At 32.7% G+C, this 19,037-nt stretch overlaps 1 protein-coding gene across 21 annotated transcripts in view; it reads left to right on the plus strand.

The window, feature by feature from the left end:
- The window catches only part of PARD3 (par-3 family cell polarity regulator), a 592,143-nt gene that overhangs the window by 369,776 nt on the left and 203,330 nt on the right, over nt 1-19,037 (plus strand). For 6 of the 21 annotated variants that reach the window (XM_054695006.1, XM_054695015.1, XM_054695008.1 and 3 more), the window contains 3 exons: nt 4,814-4,965; nt 6,009-6,053; nt 11,149-11,376. In XM_054695006.1, the coding sequence (XP_054550981.1) occupies nt 4,814-4,965; nt 6,009-6,053; nt 11,149-11,376 (425 nt within the window). Of the gene's footprint in view, nt 1-4,813; nt 4,966-5,497; nt 5,558-6,008; nt 6,054-11,148; nt 11,377-19,037 lie in introns of all 21 variants that reach the window. The other 15 variants (XM_054695003.1, XM_054695012.1, XM_054695004.1 and 12 more) reach the window with 5 other exon arrangements.

Here is a 19,037-nt window from a genome sequence, read left to right on the forward strand (position 1 = left end):
GCAAATCTCAAAGGAGACTGAATCTTTGTGACAGATAACTTTGGCTAGACTAATAGTTGATATGTTAGTGGGAGGAGGATTTTTAAAGGCTTTTTTTGGGCAGGTGGGGAGTACTTTATACTGTGTAAAATGCTTTACATTAGTTTCTGACCTTGTAACTTTTGAGATATCTTAAATCTTCATTTTCTGCTGTATCTTTCAAAACAGAAGAAAGCATTTGTTATTTTTAAACCAATGTGAGACACATGAATGTAGATGTTTGTAACTTGCATGCCTAATAATTATATGCATCAGTAAGCAAAAACGAAGTCCCTCCTAGGGATGACTTAAGGTTGTGGTGATAATTAACACAAACTATGTAAAGCATTATACTAGAATTTTCTTACTGCCTTTCCTCTAGGGTCTTTTATAAATACATCAGCAAAATTATATTTAAATGGTATGGCTTTGCACCCTCACCTCTTATCCATTCTATTTCTACTTTTCCCCAGCCTAGTGTTAACATTAAATATTAGATAGGAGGAGTCCATGGGACTAACATCTATTTGTGTTAACATTTTAGTGATGATCTCAACTAAGTAAACCACTTCCCAATGCTCTTCTTCCATTCTTTTCATGGAAAAACATACTGTGCACTTATCCAAGTCTACAGATGTTTTGGAGTAAGCTCACCTGTTCTTCAGATCCTTGAAAAGGCCATCTTTAGCTCTTCTTTCTCTCTTCTTCATTCTCCTATTGAAAATACACAATTTAAAAATAGAGCTATACTCAAACCTGAATGATAATAGCACATCTTTGAATGAATTTTTTGTTCAGCATAGAGAAGGGACTGTAATATAATGTGAAAACTCATTTGAAATCTTCGTATGTTGTTACATTTACTGCTGCAGTTTATATCTCTTTCTGAAAGTGAAAGCAACCAGAGACAGTAAGGATTAAATAATTTGCTATATTCATTTTAGGGAAAAAAGCCTTTGAATCTCCACCATGATGAGAAATTCTGAAGGTGTTCATAGGAATAGATCTGTTTGGTGCCTTATCAAGTACTGTTTGGGTGAAAATAAATAAATAACTAGCAGGGATATATTGTGGCATTAATTTCCCTACGGAGATTCATAAAATCATGAGGACTTGTATGACTTTGCTGTGGGGAATGTGGGTCAAGGAAAAGAATATGAATGAAGGGTTATCCAAACAAGAATGGCAGCTGTTCTGTATCACAGCAGAAAATGTAAGCTTTTCCAGCCTGACAATATCTCCCTAATCCTTGATGAAAATGTTATGAAAACAAAAGGGCAATAAAACAGGATTAATAACTGAAATTTTAATAACATTAGGGGTCAGGATATGGTAACATTCTTTAAAGAATCAGCTGTCAGTCCTGCAATCTGACTATTTAAGTATGCTAGTGTACAGTTCATTGTGTCTGAAATTAGTTTAATGGATTTAGTGATAGGGAAAATTAATTATGTCATAGTTTAAGAATATTTAGTTCTTCGAAAACTCTCATTGACTTACAAACTCACTTGACCATTTTATATAAGTTTATGTTTACAGTTCATATATATGTGAAAAGATGAATATGTCAAATGGCTAAACTCTATTTGTTAACTAATAGAATATTTTTTTCAGCCCATTAATTGATTTAGGGAACATTAACCATGTTTTAAAGGGAGAAAGGACAAAGCAGCAGATCCTAATATTAGTGATAACAGCATTTCAGAGGATATAAAATTAGTTTAAGAAGATGACAATATTTGGGTTTTAGGTAGCATTAGCTATCACAATTTAAATTCCTTTGAAAAATCTTTTACTGATAATTTACATTAAAATGTATGGAATAGGTATTAAAATGTATATATAATAATGTATCATTTACATTAGAAATGTATTCTGTTCACAAATTTGATGCCTTATTTGAGCTGAGGTTTAATAGTGTTCCATGATACAAAGGTTGACAATCAAGTGTACGATGATTAAAATCAATTTTCAATATGTAAAAAATTATTGAAAGCATGATATTTAGCATTTGTTGCATCAATATTTAGCATTTGTTGCATCAAGATTTGTTGCATCATCGTTCTCATCATATTTGTTTTAATTTTTGACTTGTAGAACTATGTTTTGTTAATCAGTGTGTATGTGCTCTATAATCACATATAGTGTTTTTAAAAAATACTATTTGTTACATTTTAAGAAATATGTATTGGCAGCCTATAATATATATGAAGGGGCAGTAAGACTTCAAGATAAGTATCCCTTCCTTCATAGAATATCAGATTTATTCAGTTTTAGTGAAGAAATAATTATTAAAAATGAGAAAGGTTTGTGTGGTATGTAAATAAAATCATATTTATTAGGTTATAACAAATTAAAAAATTATTCTTGCCTTGGGCTAACCCAGTCCCTGTGGGTCATATATCTTTTTTGATCTGTCCCTGGGACAGGAATATATTGAGGCCAGTTGGGTGCCTAGAGCACAAAATATAAAGAGGCGGTCATTGTAAAGTATTAACTCTGAGGCTGCTTGACCCTAAAGAGTAAGCATTTCCTCAAATTCTCAGCCATTCATGTCCACATAATGTCATGCTAGGGGCCCTGCTCTATACTTGGTAGAAAAGTTTGAGAGGACTTTTTAGTTCTTGTGTGGAATTTTAAAGACCCATTCTCTGTTATTATAATTTGTATTACCTTAATAATTTGAGATAGAAATTTAATTTTTTATTGACGTGCCCTTGTTTTACATCATTGTTAGTATTTTGGAAACATAGGATTTCCCTTTTCATGTGTAATCACCAAAGCAACCACCGTCCACCACCATAGTCCATTGTGCTCCCTCCACATCTTATTCTCACCCCATTTTCTCGCTCTCTAGATATCGCAGTTTTATGGTCTTCTTTCAAGGGCTAGTTTTTAAGTTTGACTTTATCTGACCCATTGTTTGGTTTCTTTATATTCCACATATAAACGACACCATCTGCTTTTTGTCTTTTTCCTTCTAGCTTATTTTGCTTAGCAATATCCTCTCCATCTAGATTGCTGCAAATGATATGAATATATCCTTTTTGATTGCTGAATAGTGTTTCATTGTGTGTTCATGTGGCATTTTCTTGACCCACTAATCTGTTTGGGGGCACTCAGTTTTTGTTTTTGTTTTTTTTCATAGCTTGGCTATTGTAAATAGTGCAAGTTTCATTTGGAAATTAGTGTATTTGAATTCTTTGGTTAAATACCTAAGAGTAGAATTACTGGCATATATGGAAGGTCCATTTCTAGTCTTTTGAGAAACCTCCACAGTTCTTTCAGTAGGGGCTAAACCAGTGTATATTCCACCAACCCTTTTTCTCCACACCCTTGCCAGTACTTGTTGTTTCTGGTCTTTTTGTTATGGGCCATTCTCAATAATAGTTTCTTTTGTATAGGGATTTGAAATGTACAAAGGGCATTTACCTTAAATGCTATTGAATTAGCTCTATAAGATGGATGAGACCATTCTCTTTATTGTGCATATTAAGACATATGGGCTCAAAATATTTCAGGTCATTTAACATAAAGACAGAGATTTTTCTTTTCACAATTTTTGGTTTAGCTCTTGTGTATGGTCCAACTATTACTTGTAAATGAATATAGTAAATTTTAGCTAAATTTCTGATGCACATCTAAGCCAAGTTACTATCCATTTGCTAGTATATATGGTACTGCTCACAAGGCTATAGGAGGTTAGAGAAGCTCACTTCCATCTGAAGCATAATGAAGATTGTCACTGATTCAGCTGGCATAATAGAGTTGGTCCCCTCATATTCTATTTTATGGAGGAATGTTCTCCTACCTGACCAGAGAGGTAAGATGAGTTGGCCCTGAAATAGGAGAAATATGCGGAAATATGCTGGGAGAAAAACCCTTTCTTTTTATGAACATTTTCTTTTTATGTGCATTTTTTTTTTACAAATAGGAGTGATTCTGTGTTATCCCCAGCGACTTCCACTGTGAAAGCACTTTAAACTGTATCCCATTACCAATGATTTGTCATAAACTTCATCATCTCGGCTTATATTGTTGTGTTGGTATCATCCAAAACAAATGTCATTTAATTCTAGTCATGCCTTTTCTCACGCCCTTAAATACTGTTTATCCTCTTATCTATGTATTCATAACGTAGGCTTTACTCATCTGTTTTGGTATTATTCTTAGAAATTCATAGAGAGCAGACATCTTTTCTTGTTGTTTTAACTGTGATACCCTGTTAGAGGTATGTTTAATTGATATCATCTTAGTTGATTAAGTAATTGTAGAGGAACTACAACCACATAAAACTATATTCTGTAAAGGTTGTTTTTTTGTTTGTTTGTTTTTTCTGAACACCAACCAGAGGATCTATAAGGAGACCAGAACATATCCTCTTTAAAGACTTCCATTCAGTTGCAGTTTGTATGTACATTTGTTTGCTCCAAATATTTGTTTATAATTTGCGACAGGTTTCCTCAAATATTCAATCACTTAACTGTGAAAAAAAATCAGATTCACTTTTGATCACCATTTAGATATATTGATGTATTGTCAAATATAGTGAGGAAACACAGAGAAATAGTGGCAGAAAAAACTCACAGGGAGAAAGAATTACTCTAAATTAAATTAATGTAAATTAACTCTGTATTTTTGCATCATCCCCTATATAGTCAATTTTTTAATGTTCTATATATATTATATATATGTAGACACAATTACACGTGCAGGTATATATATATATGAATTTTCTTGTTTTGTCTTCCATTTTTAGTAAATATTTTTATGTTTATCTTTCTCTTGATACCAGCTCTTTGAGTCCAGATGTTGATCCAGTTCTTGCTTTTCAACGAGAGGGATTTGGACGCCAGAGTATGTCAGAAAAACGCACAAAACAATTTTCAGATGCCAGTCAATTGGATTTCGTAAAAACACGAAAATCAAAAAGCATGGATTTAGGTAGTGAGTACAATCTCCATGAATCTTTATCTAAGTAAGATTTAGATGCTTTCTGATTAAATTGATGGTCTCAAACACATGTCTGTTTACTTTGAGCATTAAAGAAAGTAAATATGAAATGTGGTGATTTGGCAAAAAATAGTCTTTTCTCTGAGTTTGAGAACGATATTACTCATAAGTGGCATGTTTACATAATGTGCAATATGTTAATATATATGTTTTCTGATGAGAAAAGAAACAAACACATGTGCTTATGTTATATTTGTGTGACTTTAATTGAAAAGTGAAATGTTAATACTTTGACTTTTCAACCAATTTCATTGAAATAGTATTTGGTACACTGTGAGATTTTGGAATAAGAAGGAAAAGTTTTGGAGATAAACCATTATCTCAATCCATGTCTAGAGTTTGGTTACTTCATGATATCTTCCTTTCATTGCTATTCTTTAAGGTTGATTTAATAGGAACTCTTATGTGTGGATAAATAAGGCATTTAATTGAAGTAATAATTTGAGAGAATATTTGTTGTAAAAAGGTACTTGGAAACAAATGAGAGGAAGAAAAGCACTACAGTTGTTCAATAAAATCCAACCAGGTAGTGTCTCATTTTAGCCCCAAATCCACCAAAAACAATGTAAAACAATTAATTATATCTGTAAACTGATTGAGTGATTTAAAAAAGCCCTTTTTAATCAACTGTAACTTATTTATGCTGTTCTCTGGTGGCTGTTTGTACTTCAAGACTAAAAGCATTAATTTATCACATGCATAAAAGAAAAAATTGGTGATGTATTGACTTGGCTAATTATGATGTGCTAACAAATAAATAACATACATGTCTGAAATGAAATGAATGGCATATTGCATGGAGACACTGCTTTTTTTCTCCCCTATTTTGATCATGAATGTTTGCTTGATGTTTCATATTATTTGCATGAAATATTACTTAAGAATTGTCACCTAACTGAAAAGATCTGGGAATGGTTAAAGCATGTTGGGCTGTGGGGACTAACTGGGCTAACCATTATGCATTTACCTTTTAACAGTAGCTGACGAGACTAAACTCAATACAGTGGATGACCAGAAAGCAGGTAAGAATGGACAGTTAGACTGTTGCCATAGAAACTGCTCCAAGGAGCTTATCATAATTATAGAGCTGCCAATTGTGTTGCATGTAAACATAAATATTATAGTCTTGCATAGATGTTTTTGTTGTAGGAATCAAATTGTACATGAACAGAAAAATTTTCTCTTGAAAGTAATTTATCAGTATATTACCTCCCAAATGAAAATACGGTAGTGTAAAGTACAAAAACAACTTTAGGTTTTCTTAATTATATCTGTGTTGAAATGTATTGTCACAAAAAAATATTAAAGCCTGGAAAATGTGATGTCTTTTGGTAGACTCTTAAGTTTTAAGTCATCTATTAGATATCTAGGCTAACATCCAAAAATAATTCTCAGAGTGATGATTTTGATTTGAAGGATAACAGCACTAATACAAATTTTTTCACTGAAGAATACTGTCCAGTATTGCTGTTATTATTCACTCAGAAATACTTAGCTTTTTTTCAGATGCAAGAATTAGCTCATAATACATATTTAGGGCTTGCTTCTAAAATGCAGCCTATATCATTTCATAGAAACAATAAATTATATTGAACTGAGTAGTTTATAATTTTATGTGTTCATTAAAATTATCAGAGGAAAGTTATATATAATTAAAATAATCTTTGTAAAATTGAGCATTTATGATTTGCTATTATGTTGAGAGTAGTATTTTAATTGTTCTAGGTCCACATTATACCATTTTAATTCACCTTTTTAATCTGCAATAGTCATTAGTTTTAGCCTACTTGAAAAATGTGTATCCCATATATATATGTAAGGATTATTGTGGACATGGTCAGAGTTTTCACATTCTGTAGTGTAAAAGATAAATTGTCAAAGCTGCATCCAATAAATCATAGAATTAACTGAAATGAAAGGCAATTAACTGAAGCCTTGGCCCTTATTAAGAAATTATTTCTCTTATCAAACATAAAATTCATTGTAATTCTGAAACAGGACTAAAGATACACATTATTTGATAGTCTACCTATATAAATTAGTAGGTTTTGGAGTTAATGATTTTCAGTACTTTTAAGAAGTGACTTATAATGTGCATAAAAACCAAACTGAGCTGCTCAGGTTAAAGAACCTGGGCTAATATACTACGCCAATTAGATAAAGTAAGGAAATTATTTCATTTAACCTTCCAGACTTGAACTGAAACAAATAATTTTCATGGACAGATTTCATGATCTAATTGAATCATAAGTTTTTATGTTTTAAAGGGTTGGATACTAGAAAAAAATAACTTTTTTTTTTCCATTAGTTGTACTCTAACCTGCTAAATTAAATTGAATATCTTGGGATAAAAATCGTTATGTGAACACCACTTTTTGGTCTGTTGGTTTTAAATCTATATGAATAAAATATCTAAACTAAATCCTTTTCAACCTACAATATTAAACAGGGAACAGATTTTCAGTTATTTTTTTTTTTTCTTACGTTACTCAAACTGTCAAGGTTGTCATGATTTTATAGTGTAGTCACAAGGTTTTGATAGTCATGGTGGCATTTTAGCATAGACATTCTAACAATAAGCCTCTTATAATGAAAATCGAATTTTACTTCCTCTGCCCCTTGCAAAAACATCCTCTATTTCTTTTCAGTGAGAAATAGGAGTAGAAAATAGAACTAAGGAAAATAGTATGAGTACTATCTCTCTCTTTATTCATGGATTTAGGGAGCTTGAGTCATATTTAGGTAGTAGATTTACTTTTTGAATGAATAAGAGAGAACAGAATAAGAAGTGAATTGGATTGCTAGCCATTTAATCCTTGCATATATAAAACACTGAAATATCTGAATGGCCTAAAAGATTTATATAAAGAGTTTTAAAATTAAGAGACTTTGATTTGTGTGTGCGTGTGTATTAACAAAACTAAATAAACTTTTACCCATACTTTATATATGGACATTTTCAGTTACTCGTCAGTGCTATTTTTATCAGGGATCTCAGAAACTCTCATTTGGGAATATCAATATATTACTTAGCAAAATATTTGTTAAAATTTCTTTGACAAGTATAATACTTAAATGCATGATATCCATGTCATGGTTCAAGACTCAGCAAGCTCTTTTTTCAACCAGATAGAAAATATTGTCGGATCTGCAGATCAAACAGCCTTTCTAGCAATTATTTGATTCTGATTTACTTTGCAGACAGATACAATACATGCAAACCAATGGACATGTCTGTTTCCAATATAATTTTCCAGGTTTGGCCCATGGTTTCCTGATTCCTGTTACAGATTCACAAATTGTAGATGTCTTTTTGTTTTACTTTTTATCATGAAAATTTTCAACCATACATAAATGTAAAGATCAGTTTATTGAGCTCATATATACAGAATGCTTACCACTGACTATCTCCAACATTTGCCAAAGCGTTACAATATAGTGTTATAGATATAGAGAAAAGACTAAAAGGTGAATAGGTAAACTGTATTATACTTAACAAAATACTTTTGATTTTTAGTTATACTGTCATCATTGTTTTTCTTCACAGATTTGCCTATCTTATGTATTTTAGCAAATACATGTATTCATATTTATTTACATATATATGTGATTTTTAAACAAATATGCAATTTCTGATGTTCATTTTTAAAGTTTTAGTGCTTTGAGTACATTTAATTTAAATTTCAGCTAACTTCATAAAGAAAAGTTATACATAAATGAATTGTTATGATAATCTTTACTGGAGACACATATTGGATTTACATACCAATACATACATATGTCATTTGTGAACCCAAGATTGTATTTGCCTTATAAATGTCTATAGAATCCAAATGCAACTGTTAAGTTACAAAAACTGATAGGATTTTATTTAGAAAAACAACTTCCCCATTCTTCTTTGGAGAAGTGCCTTTTTGGCTCTATTGCTCATTTTTTGATTGGATTGTTTTCTTTTTTGAATTATATAAGCACTTTGTAGATCTTTGATATCAATCTCTTGAAAGATGTATGGTAAACAAATATTTTCTTCCATTCAGTAGTTTGTCTCTTCTTATAGTCACTGTCTCTTTTGCTATACAGAAACTTTTTAGTTTGCTATAGTCCCAGTTGTTTATTTTTCACCTTTATTTTCTTTGATGCTGGAGATGAGTCTGCAAATATATTTCTTATCTAATTCTAGTATCTATAAAGGTAAATTAGCCTGCCCGGGAATGATCCTCTCCCATTCTTTCAACTCCTTAATGTCATAGTTTTTGTTTGGTTCTTTGCAAAAAATTCATTTTCCTTCCAGTAACATGACTTTTATGAATATTTAGAACATGAACTTCTCAAAAGTTATAGTGCTATCAAGAGAATAAGTAAGACTGATCATCTTAGAATATTTCATGTGAATTTTTGTCAAAGTAAATAACCGAACATTTGCAAACCTATATTGAGAAGGTTAAGTAATCATATTTTTTTTGCTAAAGCATAGTTATTTGTAGAATATTACATCATCATTAGAGTCATCTGTCTACCCTTCTGCCTGTTACATTTTTAACATGTTTATTATAACTTAAAACTGCTACCCCATTGTGAAAATTAAGGGAAATATATAATGTAAATGAATCTTCAAAAGATTATTCTTCTTTGACTCTCAAATTCATTTTTATTCCATTTACCGTAAGACATAGAAATCCCATCATAACTACTTTTTTTCTGAATGATGACAAGACTTCTTAATTATTGATCAGTATATGGACTGATCATCCCATGTAGTGATAAACTACTTAGTCTCTCTTACACTCCCAGTTTTTACACCTGTCTTTTTAGCAATGTCAGTGAAGAACTAGTTCTTTAGCCCTAACTGCCCAGGTGTTGGTGCAAAGCTAGTACTGTAGACATTTACGTTTAGACGCTGTATTAGCCCAACTTCAAGTACCAGATTAGGCAGTGATAGGTTAGACTGTCATATTTAGCTAAAAAAAAAATCTGTATTGGTTGTATTCTGAAATTTGACACTATTGGTATTATCTTAGACTACTGCACTAGAGTCTTAAAAAATGGAGCCACATTTTTTACTTTATTGAAATTTTCCCTGCCAACTGAAATTTTCTTGGTAATTGCTTAGCTTCTTTCTTATATTCCTCATTTATTTCTAAAGCAGGTATTATTTCCTGCTGAAATTTTCTTGGTAATTGCTTAGCTTCTTCCTTATAGTCCTCATTTATTTTTAAAGCAGGTATTTCTGCTCTTCTGCTCATCTTTTGATTGGATTGTTTTCTTTTTTGAATTATATAAGCACTTGGTAGATCTTTGATATCAATCCCTTGAAAAATGTATGGTGCACAAATATTTTCTTCCATTTAGTAGTTTGTCTCTTTCTTTTAGTCACTGTCTCTTTTGCTATACAGAAACTTTTTAGTTTGATATAGTCCCAGTTGTTGCTTGGGATGGAAAAGTTCTCATGTCCGAATCTTCATTCTCTCTACCGCTTTTCTCTAGAGAACACTTACATAATTTGTTTCAGTCCAAATCTTACATTACTCTTTTCATATATTAATATTTTGTAGGATTAAGTTTCCTCTCTACCTGTTCTGTTAACATGTTGTCTCTGTGCTTTTTTTTTCACTCCTGAGTTGTGTGAGCCTGCAATATGCTGAGGAAGAGGTTTGATGAAGAACATTGTTATGAAAGATTAACTTCTATTGTAAATAATTTAAAACTGTAAAAAAATGGTTTCAGTTAAGTCAAAAGTTATTCTTGGTTATGAGCCCTAGCCTCCTTATCATGTCTGTTCTTTAATAAGCTTCTGGGTTATTCTGGTTCTTTTAGATAATTTATATTACTTGTATCAAGTAATTTGAAAAAATTATCTTTCTAGCTTAAAATAGAAACTTATAACACCATTTTTCCTAATTAATATAGAGAAAAATAGGCCAAATTTAATATAAATTTGGGGAAAATGTAAACTAGACACTGTTCTTTATTCACTTTTTACTACCTTGACATACACATTGTAGGATATTGGTGAATAAATAGTTATGCCTCTAATGTTTTCCATGATTCATAGAAAGTCAAGTATGTCATTTTTCATCACTAATTCTAACTAGCATTTTGTTTTTGTAAATTTCAAAGGTTCCCCCAGCAGGGATGTAGGACCTTCCCTGGGTCTAAAGAAGTCAAGCTCATTAGAGAGTCTGCAGACTGCTGTTGCTGAAGTAACTTTGAACGGGGATATTCCTTTCCATCGACCACGACCACGGATTATCAGGGGAAGGGGATGCAATGAGAGCTTCAGAGCTGCCATTGACAAGTCTTATGATAAACCTGCAGTAGATGATGATGATGAAGGCATGGAGACATGTAAGTTTATGATGTTGGCAAAAGCAGCAATTATAAACAACTCTATAAAGAGGCATTTATCAAAGTGTGCTCCAGGGAACCCTGGTGGTTCCCAGTATTGTTATCAAACAGGGTTTTGTGAAGTCTAAACTATTTTCATATTAATAAACTGATGTTATTTAGCTTTTAAACTCATTCTCTCACAAATACACAGTATGATTTTCTAGAGGCAACATATAAAGTGTTACTCTGATAAGATAGAATGCAGAGAAGGTAGAGGGATCTTTTAAACCAATTATTAAAGAGATTTGCTAAATTATAAAATAGTGCCTTTTTTGCAACAAATTTTTTATTTTTTGTAAAAATATAATTACTACTGTGAAATGTTTTTATAATAATATTTTTAGACTTTCTCAGTTAAATTCAATTATTACTCATAATACAATTTACATCAAAGAATTATATGTAGTTCTTAATAATTTTTAGGAGTATAAAGTGATCCTGAAACCAAAATGTTTGAAAATCACCCTATAAAATGTGCGTGTAGTGTGATGCTGACAGTGAATATATGTAATAATCTATGATTATGAAACTTATTTCTGTTTTTATGAACTACTGTTTTTCTTGATTTTAGCAAGATATTTGTACTTCTGTGTGCATTTCCAAATTGCTCATATGTTATGCCAAGATTATTGAAAGTCAAAAGTTAGTATGAATGAGCAATATGTTTTCCATAATAGAATCAGAAAAAAGTAACATTTATAAATATGTACAAATGTATGCTTCAACGAGTAGACTTATAGATAAACATTTGTGGCATAAATGTAGCTGTTTAATTGAATAAGAAAAAATAAAAAACCTCCATTAGTGTAGGCAAGGAGCCAGGGCATAGCAACCCTACCACTAAAAATTGTTGATTTTCTTATATTATTCATAACTACTAATTTACATTTTTGTTTTACAACTTCAAAACAAGTGACTCTGCCCATCTAACCATTTTAAGAAAAGTTGAAGACACTTTCACCTGAAGTTAAAGTAGAAATTGGACAAAAATTAAGAGGGATCTAAATTATCTGCAATTTAACTTTAGATAGACCACCCTTTATTGTATGTACCTAAGAAATACAGTAGAGGGGAAGAAAAGATATAAGTAAAAAATAACATTCTGAGGCATTTTCAGGTAAATTTTACATTTTTTACCTTTCTCTCATAAGGATTTTGGCATGAGGAATATTTCTACTATAATGTAAATGCAAAACAAAACATAGGGAGAAGATTGCCACACCTCTCCCCTTCTAGCCTCACCCCTGCCCCAACCCCACCTTGTTATTCATCTAAATCTGGGTTTTTTTTTTCATTCCTTCCAACTAGTAATTTTTTTAAATTAATTTTATTGGTATCCAACAATGATATACACCTCTTCAGCTATATATTACCACATCATTATATTATATATATATTATTTGTATATATTATTTGTAATATATATATATATATATATTATTTGTAATATATATATATATATATTACCTCCTACCAACACACCCATAATCCTCCACTACAGTGCTATAGTACATTGGGCCCCCAATATAACCTGCTCTCCACTTTCCTGTTGTCCCTCTGGTAGTCTCATTTCTGCAGTTAGTCTGCCAAGGTTTCTTTTTGGTTCTGTTCTTACTCTTTGTTTTCTTTCTCTGTATTCCACGTTTAAGAAAAGACATCCACTATTTGTGTTTCTTCTCATGACTTATTTCTCTTAGCACATTATTCCCTATCATTTCATCAATGTCACAAATGGCAAGATAACACATTTTTTTTAATAGCTGAGTAATATTACACACACACACACGTACACATGCACCCACGCACACACACACATCCCACTTATCTATCTGTGAGCACTTTGGTTGTTACCATAATTTAGCCATTGTAAATTATTCTGTGGTGAACACACGAGAGTATATATCACTTGAAGTATTGTTTTTGATACCTCTTTCGATACCTAATAATGAAATTGTTGGATCGTATGGTAGATATTTTTAATTATTGGAGAAATCCATGATCTCTTTCTTAAGGGTTTGACCAGTCTACATCCCAGGAACAGAATTTCTTTTTCTCCACATCATCATAAAAACTCATTTCCTGACTTTTTGATATGGGACATTCTTATAGGGATGAGATGGAATCTCATTGTGATTTTGATTTTGATTTTGATTTCCCTGCTTAAAAAGGATGATTTCATGTTGTTCATCTGTATATCTTCATTGGAGAATTGTCTATTTAACTCTTCTATCCACTTATTGGTTTGATTGTTTGTTTTGTTTTTGTTGAATTGTTTGAGTTCTTTCTAGATTGTAGGTATCAGATGCTTATCAGATGTATGCTGTGCAAATATTTTCTTACATTTAGTAGGTTGTCTTTTTGTTTTAACAATAGTCTCTTTTGCTGTGCAGAGGCTTTTTAGTTTGATTTTAGTCCCATTTGTTTATATTTTCTATTGTTTCACTTGTCATTGGAAAATCCAAAAAAACATAATGGAAGCCAGTGTCATAGAGTTTTCTTGTGTATGTATTTCTGGTTTCAGGTCTCACATCCAAGTCTTCAAGAACATTTTGGGTTAATTTTTGTATGTGGTGTGAGAGTGCTTTAGTTTCTTTCTTTTTTTTACACGTAGCTGCCCAATTTTCCAAGCTCCATTTATTGAAGAGACTTCATTTTCTCTGCCATTGACCTATTTTTATTCTAGTACCATCCTGTTTTGATTATTGTAACTTTGTAGATAGTGAAATATGCCACTGAAACATTGATAGGAACTACTTTGAATTTGTCTATTGCTTTGTGTGAGATGGCATTCTGAACATGTTAATTCTTCCAATCTATGGCCAAAGAATATCTTTATCTTTGTGTGCTAAGTTGTTTTTTTTTCCTGAAAATATCTTGTAGTATCCAGTGTACATTTACTGCACCTCTTTTATTTAGTTTATTCCTTGGTATTTATTTCTTTAATGTGCTTATTTCCCTGATTTCTTTCTTTTTCTCCTAGTTCATTATTTGCTGATAGGAACACAACTGATTTTTGTAAATTGATTATATAATCTGCCATTTACTTACTGTTTCAATTAGTTTTTAATTTGCTATTTAGGGTTTTCTATGTATATTTCTATGTATATAGCGTGTGAAAGAAGTGATGTTTTACTGCTTTCCAAATTTAAAGTCCTTTCATAGCTTTCTCTTGCCTAGTTGCTTTAGTTAGGACTTCCAATACTATGTTGAATAGTCGCGGTAAAGGTAGATATCCTTGTCTTGTACAAGTTCTTAGAAGAAAAGTTTTAAACTTTTAATCATTGAGTATGATGTTTCCCTTTAGTCAAGGCTGTGTGCCTACACACTACTAGGTAGGTAATCAACTCCCCAGCACTGCTGGCCAAGTGGCTGATCTTCATGAGTTTATAGAACAGCCTCCCACCCTACCAAATCCTTTGTTCTCTCTGTACTTCATCTTTTTTATTGAACATCTCTTCCGTGTTCGTTGGTGGAGTATGCCTGGTTTCTGATGTGCAAGTATTATTCCACTTTTGCCCTAAGCCACTGGACTCTCTTGGTCTAGTACTCCATTGTAGTACTGAGGAGTAAAGCAAGGAACCTCCTCTGATGCCATCTTGGATAAGGAATATTTTCTATTTTTGCTGCCAAGCTTATCTCCAAGATACTTAGTCATATGAACTTTCAGCCCTCTTTCATTTTACCCATTATATCAATGACTCCTTTTCATACAAAAAAATACTCTTTGTGCAGCCCTTCTAGACTATGAGCCCTCTCAATTACATACCTAGTGTTGTCTCTACTGGGTATATATTTAATAAGACATCTAGCACTTTGACTTCTTAATAGTTGTTTTTTAAGAATCTGCAGTTTTGTATAAAAGATTTATTTATTTATGCATGTAAGAGTTGGGGTACATGCCAGAGTTATAGGGGGTGAGAGGATTCACCAGAGACAGAGTGGGGAACAGAATAGGCAGACTGACTGAAATTCACTGCTGAGGAGAGCAGCGGACAAGACAGGAGAGGTCTGCTGCCCCATGTGGGTCAGCTTCCTGGCTGGCCGGGGATTGAACTCGTGCTGCAGTGGCTGCGACAGCTTCATAGTGCTGAGTCTCAACCCTTTGCGCCACCAGGGTTGCCCCAGAATCTGCAAGGAGGATTTTTGTGATGCTTCTGAACTTTTTTGTTGTTCTGATTAAAATGTCATTTACTCTAATTAAAATTTAAATTCCCTTGTGAAATGCTACCAAGACATATTCTTAGTTCTACAAGGCCAGCCTCCAGAGTTTCCCACTACTGTGGTTATCTAAAAAAAGTAGTTTTCTTTTTTCATTGGAAGTAAGATTTAATTATGTTAAAACTTATTCAACTGTCATAAAGAGAGAGAGAGAAAGTAAATAGACAAATTTTAACTTGTGAGCCAAAGGCAAAGTTCTGGGTAATAACTGGGAAAGGCACTTACATAATATGTTTACCTAGAGTGACAAAGTGCCATGATTTCCCAAAATCCTGTTTTCTTTTTTTTGTCATTATACTGAACTTTGAATATAGCAAAAAGAATGACAGCTATCATACATTGCAAATTTTTCCAATTTGTATTGTTGAAATTGTACTAATTTAGTGGGTTAGAAATCAACTAGAATTAGTTGACTTGAATTTAGTCCACATTCATCTTACTGAATTTGGGTTTTGGTCACAGTACTTAAAATCCTTAAGCTTTAATTTCCTCATTTGTAAAACCTAAGATTTGAACAGCTAGATCATTGATTTTCAAATTTTCTACTGTGAGATTGCAATGTGTTTTAGTGGCATTGGGGGTTGGGAAAGCAGTTGGGAAGCAAAGTAAGTGGGGCTTTGCCAAGGCCACCAGCACTACCCCTCACCCTGCTGTCTCTACTTCTGCTGCAACAGTTGTGGGGTGTGAAAATCACTTTAAATACATTTTTGTTCTTTGTAAATTTTAATTTTAAATAAGTGTAGTTTATAGCATATCAGAGGTTTTTAAGTGCTCTTATTTAGGTGTTTTCTGAGGTCTCTTCTAGTTTTAGAATTCCATGATTCTTTGTATCCATTCACTGAATCCTCAATCCTGGTGGCCAACCTCCTCCCTTCTGTAAATTCATAGAGGAAGACATCACCGTGTCTGTTTTAGTACTGCGTGACTAAGTCTTAGTAAATCATATAATTCAATGAATAATTGTTACATAAATAAATGAGCTTCTCTGTAACAACACCCTTTTGTGAATCAGAAAGTCAGACAGACAGACTGAAAGTCAGTACTTTCAGTGTGCAGTAACCTTGATGGTAGTGATACCTTTCTGTTCCTGTTTGTATCCCACACTGAACCTGCATTACTAGACTGCCAGTGGGTCAACAAACTGAGAATAAGAATAGGTATAAATTGGTTAGAGGTAGCAATCATTAGACTGTCACCTTTACATATGAAATACAAAACTATGTTTTGTGCTTACACTTGAGAAAGAAGGCTGACTCAGCTTTTCCTTTAGTTTCCTAAACACCATTCTTTTCTGAGTCTGACTTGTGCATTCTCAACGAAGTCTTTCTATTGCTGTGACTACCCAGAATCCATCGTTTGGTTTCTGGTTGTTCTTCATATCATTGCCTTTGTTGCACTGTCCCTAGCTTTTTCTGTGCTTAGGATGTTGTGGTCAAAGGCCTCTTTCTTATACTGTGGTATTACTCATGTAGGCTACCCGTTGAAACAAAAATACCCTTCCACCATTGAAAATTGGTCAGAAAAGATGCCTGCTGTGCTTCCGAGCAATCTTTTTGTCATGTAAGACATCCTATAAGGATATGGTCATGAATCCTAGGAATCTTAGAATGCAAAGTGAGTTGTGTTTGAAAAGCTATGGAAAGTGGGGCATGAGGTGGGGTAGTAAGGAGCAGCTACCTGTGAAAGCAAGTCTCTTGCTTTCTACTTTCATGTAGCCCTATTCCTCTTTGCAAGTGTGGCTTAGCTACTTGCATGGTTGATTCCTCGTCAGTCAGGCTGAGTACCTCCCCAGTGACTATGTTTTATGACTATAAACAGGCTTGCCTTTTGTCAGCAGTGTTGAAATCATGGCATGGACACAACAATGAGGGCCAAGAGACTGGAGTGGAATCCATGTGATATCTGGTATCTGTCATCTTCTGTAACACTTACGTTCTTCCTGTGGAGATGGCAGAAGTCAGCGTTTTTGTCTCTTATTTAATCCATCTGGCCTCACCATGTTGTGTGTGTCTGTCTGGATCAAAATGGAGCTTTGTATTCTGGGACCCATTATCTCTGAGGCCCTACCTGTGTTTGACAGGTCAGGCATCTACAATCTGCTCCCTCTTCTATGCAAATTATGTACCCTGCCTGGTGCTCAGCAAGCTGCTTCTGCATCCCCCATAATAAATCAGTTGCTGTTGTTACCAAGAGGTTGCATCTATAACATAGCATTTTTTCTTTTAGAAAAAAATATATAGTCCTCTTTTATCCTCAATTTAAAGTTGCCAAATAGTAAAGTTTACTAACAATTCAGTAACAGTTTCTTCTTGGGTTTGGGGAGGTGAAACACAACAAAAGCAAATGCAATACTATTGATTGTACTTAACGGATTTTAAAATATATCCAGATTAGAATTTTAAAACTGCTTGCCTTGAAAACGGAGACAAATTGCTTTTGAGCAACTTCCCTGCTTTTTTATAGAACTCTTATTGCAAGATTAAAAAAAAGCATTGCTCTAAAATGTAAATAAGTCAGCATTATAACATGTAAAGAACTTTATGTTGGTAAATGAGTTAATGTGACAACTTACAGAGGAATTTTTTCTTTCCATTATTAGTTACAAAATAGAATGCTGCATTTGATATCTCAAATTGTCTACTCAGCATTCTGTGCATTCTAGCAACCCTTTGTCACCCCCTATTTAAGCAAAAATAAGGTAACTAAATCTAATTTTATTTTAAGTAAACCATTAGATTACAGTTAATCTGTGAAAAAGTTCAGTATATGAGTTTCAAAGATAATATACTTTATAAAGATTTCCTTTTTGATTTGTTTAATGGATAATTGGATGTTGATATAAAAATATTTGTTCTGAAAAGCTAGGAATAAGAATAGCCCTTACCATCCTTTCATGCCAATAGTATACTTAAATATCACCTGCCATTGACAAAAAGGAACTTTGATTAATTTTTAGGTAGTTTCTGAATGCAGTATGGTTGTAAGCATATGATATAGCCAGTGCTGTTCCTTATATTTTTCTTTGTCTAGTTGAAAAGTAACTTAAGTTGATAGAGTAATAAAAAGTCACATCCAAAATGCTAAATAATAGAATCCTCATTCAAGTCACTTTATAACAAAGAAAAATTGTTTGATAAGTTTGTAAATAGAATGCTGAGGAATTGAAACGTGGAATGCTTGCTTACCTTTGATTCTCAGCTCTAAAGTTTTTAATCCATTACTCAAAATTTACTTTAAAATATTTTCATGTGTATTAATGAGTTACGGCACCTAAAATGTGATTTAGACTGTAAATTCCTGAGGTATCAGAGATGGTTTAACACACTGGTTCAACCCATCTCAGTCTTCATGGAATTTGAGAGGGAGACAAAGGGAAGCTTCCCAAGAGAAGAGTAGAAATG

This window comes from Talpa occidentalis, unplaced genomic scaffold (genome assembly GCF_014898055.3).
Source record: "Talpa occidentalis isolate TD23 unplaced genomic scaffold, MPIMG_talOcc4v2.1 talOcc4.14, whole genome shotgun sequence".
NCBI classification, from domain to species: Eukaryota; Metazoa; Chordata; class Mammalia; order Eulipotyphla; family Talpidae; genus Talpa; species Talpa occidentalis.